This window comes from Actinia tenebrosa, unplaced genomic scaffold, assembly GCF_029948245.1.
Source record: "Actinia tenebrosa isolate PJP-AT-01 unplaced genomic scaffold, QUT_ActTen_1.0 PGA_scaffold0__85_contigs__length_37466705, whole genome shotgun sequence".
Classification (NCBI taxonomy): Eukaryota; Metazoa; Cnidaria; class Anthozoa; order Actiniaria; family Actiniidae; genus Actinia; species Actinia tenebrosa.
The window spans coordinates 4,971,214-4,981,700 of NW_028292569.1; the positions used below are offsets into that span (position 1 = coordinate 4,971,214).

At 38.8% G+C, this 10,487-nt stretch overlaps 1 protein-coding gene across 2 annotated transcripts; it reads right to left on the minus strand.

Moving 5' to 3' along the window:
* Nucleotides 1-63: 63 nt before the first annotated feature.
* LOC116292085 (uncharacterized) lies at nt 64-7,043 on the minus strand. 2 transcript variants are annotated; one of them, XM_031699321.2, is made up of 9 exons: nt 6,971-7,043; nt 6,633-6,688; nt 5,990-6,039; nt 4,270-4,325; nt 2,499-2,808; nt 2,133-2,411; nt 1,440-1,579; nt 828-1,065; nt 64-400 (listed from the first exon to the last, which is right to left on the minus strand). In XM_031699321.2, exons 4-9 carry the CDS (start codon nt 4,288-4,290, stop codon nt 258-260), a joined length of 1,131 nt encoding a protein of 376 aa, XP_031555181.1. In that variant the 5' UTR covers nt 4,291-4,325; nt 5,990-6,039; nt 6,633-6,688; nt 6,971-7,043; the 3' UTR covers nt 64-257. The 2 variants fall into 2 exon arrangements, with proteins under 2 accessions (XP_031555181.1, XP_031555180.2); XM_031699320.2 differs by lacking the exons at nt 5,990-6,039; nt 6,633-6,688; nt 6,971-7,043 and adding an exon at nt 5,355-5,390.
* Between the last annotated feature and the right edge of the window lie 3,444 nt (nt 7,044-10,487).

The following is a 10,487-nucleotide window of genomic DNA, read 5'->3' on the forward strand; positions in this document are numbered from 1 at the left end:
TTTTTGGCGTATATAGACGGGAAAACTGAAAAAAATCAAGCCAGCACATAACAGAACACTAAGTAACAGTTTAAACAGATTTTTTTAATAAAAAAAAAAACCACCAATATAACAGAGTCTAACGGCTAAAAAACCACCAATATAACAGAGTCTAATGGCTAAAAAACCACCATTTTTTGCCCTAGCGCGCTTGGAAGGACTTTGCGAAAGTCTATAAAAGACTAAGGTCTCCAATTACCAATAATTGGTAATTACAATTATTCTTTTTTTACGACAATGTAGGCATGTACATAGTCCATCCCATGATCCTCTGGGTGCTTTGCCACTTCATCCTCATAACGCTGAAAAAACTCGTCAACGATCTTCGCTTTTTCTTCGGGCGAACGAGAGTCAGATAAACCTGGTGAAAATGAGGCAAAAAATGTTTATGATAGACTTTTGAACCACCTATTCATGTTAAATATCCGAAAATAGTACTAATTAGTTTATTCATTAGTTCAACCTCCCAAGAACGCACGCTCTGATTGGTTAAAAAACGCTGAATATTCTACCATATTCCCCTCCAAAACTCGGGATAATGAATTATATGTAAATCAGTCAGTGAGTTGTGCAAGGATCTTGGCTTCCGTATATGGTTGTAGAGTGACAAAAAAAACAACAGTTTTATCAACTTTTTTAGGGATTGGCAAGGTATATACTAAAACAACCCATAAAAGCCCTCCAACTCGAGGAGCAAAACAACTTTCTATACATCATGGAGCATGTGCATGGAGCATGCGCATTGTGTATACTTCGCTGATTACAATTACCAAACTGAGATTGCTTACCAGATAAAAAGGTACTATTACTCCAAGTCCTCGTGGTAGGTACATATCGTTTAGCATGCTCTTTAGGGTCGCCTTTCTCTGTCATCCATCTCTGTTTATATGGACAGCGCACCACACGTGTTTCCATGGAAACCAGTTTCAAACCAGCTTTAGTAACGGGTGAGTCTGTCTCAAAAGGCTTCTTGAATTCCTCAAGTGTGCGATAGTAATTGACAAAAGTAGTGTGATGAAATTCCTCCTGAGAAAACAAAAAAGAAAGAAAAAAACATAATTATGATTTTATATACCATTGAATCTTAAACTGGTAAGGGGGCTTTCATGTACTAGAACATGGTGGGGGGAGGGGGTGGGCAAAATCACATGAAAAGCTTTACAAACATAACCCAATCTCCTCCCCCCCATAGTAGAGGCAAAAATTGTATAACCCCCCTTTCATCACCCTGCCATAGTTCTCAACCCCCCTTGATATGTGAAATATGCCCCCCTAACCAATTTCTAAAAATAACGCAACCCCTACCCCTGCAATTTTGCTGACCCCCCATGCACTAATAAATGAAAGCCCCCGAATTTGTAAATTGGCCTTCCTGTGGCTTAACAACTCTTGCTTTATACCTCCGTTATCTTGCCCTCGCTAACAAAACCTTTCCACAGGTCACGCATCAAATGATGCATGGATACTTTATTGCCATCTGTGTTGCCAAGAAACTGGCCCTTTTCATCAACAGCAAACTGCACAAGAACCATTTGACATCCTAGGGGTAACAAAACACACCTACAATAAGTTGTTTATAGTTTGTCAGTGCAGAGATATGAAGCACACAAACTGAAAAGATGCAATGACTCATCATTTTCTTGCAACATGCATAAACTACTGAATTATATGATGGCAATGATAGTGTTGATGATGATTAGGATGGCAATGTTGATGAGAGGGATAATAGAGGTTATATGATGATGATGACAGCTATGCCTATGGTGCTGATGATGACAGTGATGCTCATGGTACTGATGATGACAGTGGTACCCATGGTGCTGATGATGACAGCGGTGCTGAAAGTGTTGCTGATTGTGGTGGTGCAGCTGGTGATGATGGTGTATTATAAAAAAGTATTATTATTATTATGGTGAATGGTGGTGTGGCTGATGATATTGATAAGGGTGATGATGATGGTGCATGATGATAAAGTATTATTATTGATGGTGATGGTGGTTGTGTAGCTGATGATTGTGGTGATGATGGCGGTGCAGCTATGATGGTGATGGTGTGCTTGCTGTTGATGATGTCAGATAATGGTTGCCAATTACCTGGCATGAGCTCATCAGCTCTCTTCAGTAATACCTGTTCCCAATCCTTAGCTGCCTGCTCACGAAACTTCTCCCCTTCTTCAGGGATTGTTATCATGGTATGATGCAAAGCACCTGTTATGCTGCATGGCTTTTTACGCAGCCAGTGCATTGCTGTAGCAGAGAACCCCAGAGTAACAGTATTTTTGGGAAAGCATTGACTGTAGAAGTCTGTTCCACTAGCTGTTACATACACATTGGGGAAGTCCAGAAGAAATGATGGTGGTCCAGGGATATGACCTGTAAAATAGAATTGTAACATTTACAGACTTATAATAAGGGAAATGCACCTACATTTAATTTCTATAATTTAGAACAGTTATATACCATGTACTCTCATGAACAGAGACTTAAAATCATTGACTGGTTGGTCCTCATAGATTACATTGATTGCTAGCTCTTCTCCATACTTCTCTCGTATTGCTTTGACACAAGCGTAGATAATAGGCATGGAAGTTCCACCATCAGCTGTCCCATAATCAGCTATGGTGAACACAGATCCACCCTTGATGTTCGTGTTTTTTATTGACTCCAGAACCAATGGAGTTGCCTCTTGTATCACGTTATAGCATCCTAGTGTGTTATCAGTGTAGAAGCCTGTCCCAGCTTCCCCATATGGAATATGGCTGTGAGGGGACTGGTAAACATAATAGATATGACTTGAAGAAATGACTTATGACAAATAACTGTATATCATAAGAAAAACACTTTTGATGATATTTTACAAGCATCTCTTTTTGTCCTGGGCTTTCCTGGTTTGTTCCAATCACAATTGACATCACAACAACCTACATGTTGACCTTTAGGGACGATTTATTATTTACATGAAAGGGGGTAGGGTTGGGGGAGAAAATAGCAAACAAGCATTTTTTCTACTACAGCTAATTAGTATGTTAGTATAGGTGGATTCAGGGGGAGGGGGTCCTGGGGTGCAACAGACACTGTAATGCTGTAATTACTTTAATAAGTAACGATGCCGTTTAGAACGATAGCACCCAAAGGCAAGGCATACGCAGTGAAGATTTCTATAATTGGCTTAAATAATTATATCCAAACTCTCTGATTGGCCGAAAAAAATAGTCATTGTATTTTTTACAGAAAAACGCCGAAATAGTACCGAATTGTCATTCCATTTACCAAAGATACATCGGAACTATTGCCCGAATTTTTTTTAGACCAATCATATGTGGGGAACACTCGGAAATCTATTTTGTGATGTTCCCCTTATACAATTTGTTCCAAACTCGCCTATGTTATCAATCGTTGCTCAACAAGTCTGCGCGCCAATTTACAGCAACTATACTGGACTTGTATAAGAACAAGAACGAAAATTTGGCGCTTTTCGAATTTAAGCCAATAAGATTGAAAAATATAATTTAATTAACACTGCCGTAATCCAAATCGTAAATGGCTGCCCATGCTGTGGGCCTATTGTTCTTGCTATCGTTCTAAACGGCATTGTTACTTAAGCTTTTTTTGAAGCAAAAGAAACATTTACAACATTTCTTCATTTGGGGCATCCCCATAACAAATTCCTGGATCCACCCCTGATTAGTATGTCTTTGGGAGCCCCTGCAAGCTGTTTATTTTTTGAAGGCTCTCCTATACATCGCTCATCAATATTATTGGAAGACCTTTTGAAGGCCACTAAAATTTCAGGGTCCTACTTTTTCTTACCCCCCCCCCCCCCCCCTCCTTTCAGTCCTCCTCTGGGAAGGAAACCCAGAGAACCTAAAAAAGCTCTCCTTGCCAGGGAGAGAACAACATATCAAACAAACTCAACTCACATGTGGTGAGCCATATTAGCTCCTTTGAAGCACTGGACCAGTAGACCAATGTACAGTTCCAAAAAAATACATACCCCACCACAGAGGAAATTGAAAATTCTGGAGGGGAGTAGGGTTAGAGGAAGAAGAAAATTACAAAGTTTGTATGGAAGAAAATTGGAAGTTCCTGGGGTTAGGGAGGTGCTTTTACAAATTTCTCCATGGCAGAATATGAATATTTTCTGGAACTACACAGTGCAAGCCTGAACTATAGATGTGTGGTAGTAACATAGAAACTGATTTCTTTAGGATTATTATAATCAACAACTTACAAACTGTTCCTTTTGGTCCATGTTGAAATCTTTTAAAGTATGGTATGAGTTCTGCACTATATTAACAAAGTAAAATTAAAAATATTTGAAATTTTAAAAAATTAATGAATGTTATGTATAGGTGTATCTGTTAATGACAGTTTATTACTTTATTTAACACTAAAATATTGTCAGCTTCTAGAGTGCAAACAATATAACCGTGAAACTTTAGTAATACTAAATAGTACAATTTCATGCAAATTCCATTGTTTTCTATTGTTTAATTAGCACTATTTTGTACTATTTAGTAATTAGTGTTTCACAGATTAATTGTTTGTGCTCTATCTGAAAGTTGACAATGTAAGAATTTAATCATGGATAACACCATTTTGAGTTTCAAATTGCACTCTTTTGAAGAGCCAATGAAATTGCAGAAAAATAGAATTTGACCAATCACATATCAGAGAAGAAGGTGAAAAAAAAGGCATGAGAAAAAAAATTGAAGGAAATTTTTTAGGTGGAAGACTTTTTTTTTGACTAAATTTTAGTAAAATTTAATTTTAAATGTATTATGATTATAGCAGGGGATTTCAAAATGGATATAATCAAGTGGTAATTGAACTTTGTGTCATGTAATTTTGGTCTGAAATCAAACTTCTGATTAACAAATTGCACTCCCACTAGCTATGCAGTCATGGAATTTTGTAATCACGTGTTTGATTTCAGATTTGCACTCCACTCAGTTCAATTACCATTATTAATATTTTATGTCTTTTTGTGCTCTGTGCTCCTTTTTTGCGAGTCACTGTTATATAAGGTGTCTCCCCTCATATCCATATCTGAAAATTTTAGCACTAATAGTAATCAATCAGTTTATCACCGGAATCAAACACAAGTCATAACAGACCTTAAATTATTAGTCGTAAATTTGCTTGAGTCATAGTTAATAGAGGGGAACAGTTGCCCTCTATTAACTATGCTTGAGTGGACTTGATAAAATACAGTAAAATAATGTATTAACACATCATGTCCAACCTTGACTTAGTGCCATTGTTTTGTGGTCACTCATGCAAATTCAAGAAATTTCTAATACTGTAACAAAATACCTTTGGCATGGTCGTAACCAACAGGGGTGGATTGGGTGCACATTCATCTCCCCCTCATACTAAAGCTGAAGGCCCCTTTTTCCATCTGTAGATTGTAGCATTTTAGGCCGCATTCATAATGTATTGCAGGGGGGGGGGGGGGGGGCAGGTTTTTCTGATAAAAATTTGCCCATCTCCCCCTGTTTCCTACCAATATTTTCCCGATCCCCCCTGAATTTCACGTGCCTCCCCCCTCTCTGCCATACATTATGAACGCAGCCTTAACTATATATTGCTCATCTATTTTAATAATGAATTTTTTGCTTTTTTTTCTTCTGCAAAATCTAGGTTGGTTTTTGAACCCATCACACATCTTTTGTTTCGGTTCTCCTTGGTATGTAAAACCACTTCTAAAGATGGCTCTAAGTTTAGACAGTTCCATTTCCGTTCCCTGTGCACCCATGATCATGCAAGACCCCTGGTTACGGTCCTGAGTGTTTGGGACTTTCAACAGCTTTTTTTTACTTAATAAAGTGTTCCAACTTTTAAAATCTGAAGTTTCAAGTCAAAGAAACTACTCTAAATGTGATCAAAAGACTTAGTCTGATTGTCATATGCCGGCTATGTCCTGCCAAGGGTGGGAAGTTTTGACTTACCGTATGAAAGAATCAAAGATGGTCGCCGTTCTTAAACTCTTCTGGGCTCCCTGTGGTAAACACGACACGTGCGTATAAGGCCAAAGCGAACGACGTTCCCTGCCAAACTCACGTGACGGCATTAACTCAATAAGGATACTGTACAGCCGACCCAGGGGGGGGTACTCCCCTATATTTGCTATACGGGTATGTGCCGCCCTATAGGGTATGGTTTTTCGGCTTTTGGGTCTGGGGTAGGGTATCATTTTTTGACATTTTGTCTGGGATAGGGTATCATTTTATTCTGGGATAGGGTTAACTATTTGGTCGTTTTTGTCTGGTGAATAGGCTACGCTTTCTGCCGACACAAAAACAATAAAAACGTTAGTAAATATTGATTGCAATCGATTGTAAAACCGTATTTTCCGTCTTTTAGTCTGGGATAGGGTGTACAATTCTTAGTTTTAGTCTGGGATAGGGTATGTAAAATCAAAAATTTTAAGTCTTGGATAGGGTCAGGGTTTTGAGGTCCTGGCGGCACACCCCTACCCAAGTTGGGGTGGTAGTACCCCCGGGACAGCCGAGGCCTTGCTAACAGTTACAGGGTATGTATTTTAAATTTTGAAGTCTCTATATCATTGTTATTACACATAGCTTTGCTTACGTCGAAAACTTTCCTTGAAGCTTGCAATTTTGAGTGCGACTCATTTGCGTGTAAATCTATGTAAATGACATTAAAAGTGATTAGCTAACGTTGAGTAGGCCTCCTTTCGAACTCTTTTGTATTAAATAATTATGATTAACTACTTTTATCGCTATATGATATAATTTGAATGTTTTCCAGCAAATTAAGAGAAAAAAATGAAATATCCGATCGTAGAAACAATGGTTTAATCACAGGAAGCCCAAGCATTATACTTGTGACTCATTACATAGGGGGGGAAATGTATGTGAAATTATATATCGTAAGAATATCTATAGTAATTTTTAAATTTGGCTTACTAATTTTTGCGTGCTTGTTCTTGCTGCTGGGGTTCTTTGTCTCTGTGCGCGATTTGAAGTCAATCTGACGTGTTTTGGCCTTTGGGTAAGGGCATTTCAATACAAATATTATAAAAGTAAGCTAAAGTAGGCTCAGATTGGATCCAAATGGTGGTGCTGTGTTTTAACATATTCCTATCATTTTTCAGTAAAATACAATAAATATAAAGTATAATGAATGGCCTAATAATTTAATGATCCAGGGGCGGATCCAGTAATTTGTCCAGGGAGGGGTGCTGCGCACAAAGTTAACCCAAGGAGGGGTGCACCCCTTAGAATCTAAGGGAAAAAACATGATTATGTATTGGTTAAATCTTTGAAGTAGGGGCACAAAGTCGAACCAGGGAGGGGTGCGCACCCCCTGCACCCCTCCCCTGGATCCGCCACTGGTATCTGGAGCCACCATTTACCTCTTACTCTCAATATAGGATCTGCTCTAACAATAACCATATACGGGGTAAATTCAATTTCTTACACAAAAATCCTATAAAGGCCAGCAGTGAAGCTTTTACCCTTAGTTCTATATCGAATTTTAGACTTCTACGATTTCCTTGCTTTGAAGGAAAGCCAAGGTCAGGAGCGTATCCCAAGAGATTATTGAACGACTCGACGATAGTCCGCAGTGGCACTAAAGCGCGTGCTAATGAGCACGATGTTTATACCCACGCAATACTTCTTCCGTTAATGAGTGAAAAATCAGAAACGACCTTGTAAAACGTGCAACAAAACATGACTAATTCTGACTGAGTACACTACGATATAATGATGACCATTGTTTTGCCTCATTTTCAATTAACTGGCCCTCTTTACTCTCTGAGATTTTTCCTCTTTCTTTTTTGTTGTTTTGTTGCTTCAGTTCGCAGTGAGCTCTGTGTTCTTCACTTCTGTGCCTAGCAGGCTTTCCTGAGTTTCAGGCCGGCTTGGCGGAGTGCCTATGGAGGGAGGAGTTAAGAGAGCCTGATACAGATTATGCAGGCGCATCTGTGTGGATGTTGCGCGTGCGATAGGTTCCAACTGTAACCCAGGCTACCCTGCATCGTTTCATCACAGGAAGCCCATTCAGATATTTCGGTATTTCAAAATATATATATATAGAATAAGCTATAGAAAAATAACCGTGTATGGAATTTAAATTACTGAACTCGTCTCAGCTTCAACATAGTACAAGGTTCACACACAAATCTAATCCAGACCTGAACCTGATTGTTCACTGCACTTATTTCTCACTGGTGATCAAACTAAGCCGGATCTTGACACTTTGATTTCCGTTCTCATTTTCCCAGGCTTTCAGTTGTTTGTCTAATGAAAAAGTAAGACCGGAAACGGGTAAAGAGCCTAAAAGGGCCGACCGGAAGTATCTGATAACGAGATGACAGATTCGCGACGTAGAACAAACTAAAACAAACAGAACTGGCTCCACTATGGTGGACCAAACAACAAACATTTTGACTCTACGGTAAACACTAATATCTAAATATGAAGATCCACAACAGGCTATGACGGCCAGCACTAAATAAACTAACTTTACTCACAACTGTTATTTGAAAGATTATCTTGACGTACAAGATAAAACACTTTGGAACTAGACAAAATAGACAAAATATGGAAAGGAATACTAGTGATGGAATGTCGGGACGGTGAAGAATGAAAAACATTTCTTCAAAGGAGTATAATGTGGTATGATAACGGCGCTACGTGTAGTATTAAACTTCTGGTAGCGGGAACCAAGCGACAGAAGTTTGCTCCTGGGTTCACGGGAATGCGCGCCGTGGCGATACATTACTGTACATAACAATGTACATAAACTGCGGGAATTGTCTTTCTTTGTTTCAACTTCTCTCTTCTCTAAGAACACCTTTCTCTTTGATCAGCTGTGTTTAAGGGGCTTGTAGCACGAGTTGATAACAGAACAATTCTTACTTCTTACTTGAGTTTTTTTTTTTTTTTTTTTTTTTTTTTTGCATGAGCTATGTATTTATTATATGCTTAGGAACCCAGGTTCGTTTCCGGGTGTTTTTACGCTACGCCGCGCTTTCAGAGTCCAGTGATTGTCGCCTCTGCTAATAAGGAACGCTTATACTTGATCACAATTGGCATGCAATTTAACTCCGCTTCATATCAGGCCACAGCTTTTGGCACCAGTGGAAAAGTTTCAGCTTAAGATAACTCATGTATCAAATTGAGCTGATCCTCGCAGTATATAAAACAACTTATGCAGTTGTAAATTGAGAGACTGACGAATTGAAAGAAAAACGGGATTTCAACCCGTGCCCTGGCGATTAAGATAACTCTTAGATATGAGAAATAAAACAGGAATACATATCAAGTAAGGAATTACCGAATTCAACTTCAAATGTTGGGGGTACAGGGGTAACTCAGATATAGCCAGTACACAAGGAGTGACTACCGTCTAAGAAGGCGCGTCTCTGAGGGTAGATACAGCTCTTCAACCCACGGTATTTCATCAAGTACTTTTGTCCCCCACCTTTCAAAGGAATTTTTGGAAGTGAACCCTTCTCATCTACTCAATCATAAGACTTTTAATGCGAGAAACAATGCCTTTCTCCCCTTGTATACAGAGTGCATTACAGAGCATTCCTTGCTGCGAAGGACCAGAGAAATGTTTGCATTATACTGTAACCGGCAAAATCAAAAACCTAACGGTCCTATTTTTACTAGTAAAATAAAAACTCCCCCCCCCCCCCCCTCAAAAATCTAATGGTCCGTACCAAAGGCATTCCTTTACAGTAATATCTGTTGAACCATTTAAACTGGAAGTACTGGAAGAGTAGATGATACAGTAATCAGTGTAACGTGATAGTTTTCCCGTCCTATGCTGGGTTTCTTCCTTCCTAATGAAGGAACAAGGGAGGGTTCCTATTCACTTCATAGATAAACTTGTACACATTTCCTACACCACAGGAAACTGTACATGTCCTGTTGCGCTGAAAGTTATATCTGAATCAGAATTACGTTACTTGGTCAAAGAAACGGTATTCCTTGTTAGCAGCATTTAAAAGCAGAAATATTGACGCGCGATTAAAACTCAATCAGTCATGAGTTAGGCGGACCTACTCCACCCCCCAGAGATAGGTGTGGACCTACCCTTCCCCCCATAGATAGATGTGGTTTTCATTCATCCCCAGATCCTGGCAGGATGCCATTTCGAATTCAACGTAAACAAAGTATTATATTCTCATATTAAGAGATAGAATTCAATCAATTAAATCTCTTCCTTCCCAACGTCTATTCTGCTTGTTTATGATGGTATTTTAGTGATAAAAATAGACGAGAAGCGAGACACATTTGTACTCTCCAAAAGTAGTTCATTTCCGGTGTTAAAAGACTGCTAAAAATTGTAAAGAATTTTAACGCTTCGATACATACATTGAAATCTAAAACTGCTTTTAATCAAATATAAGGAACGGACCATTAAATAATTCAGTAAAGAAAAAAACGAGCAATCACAAAAACAATT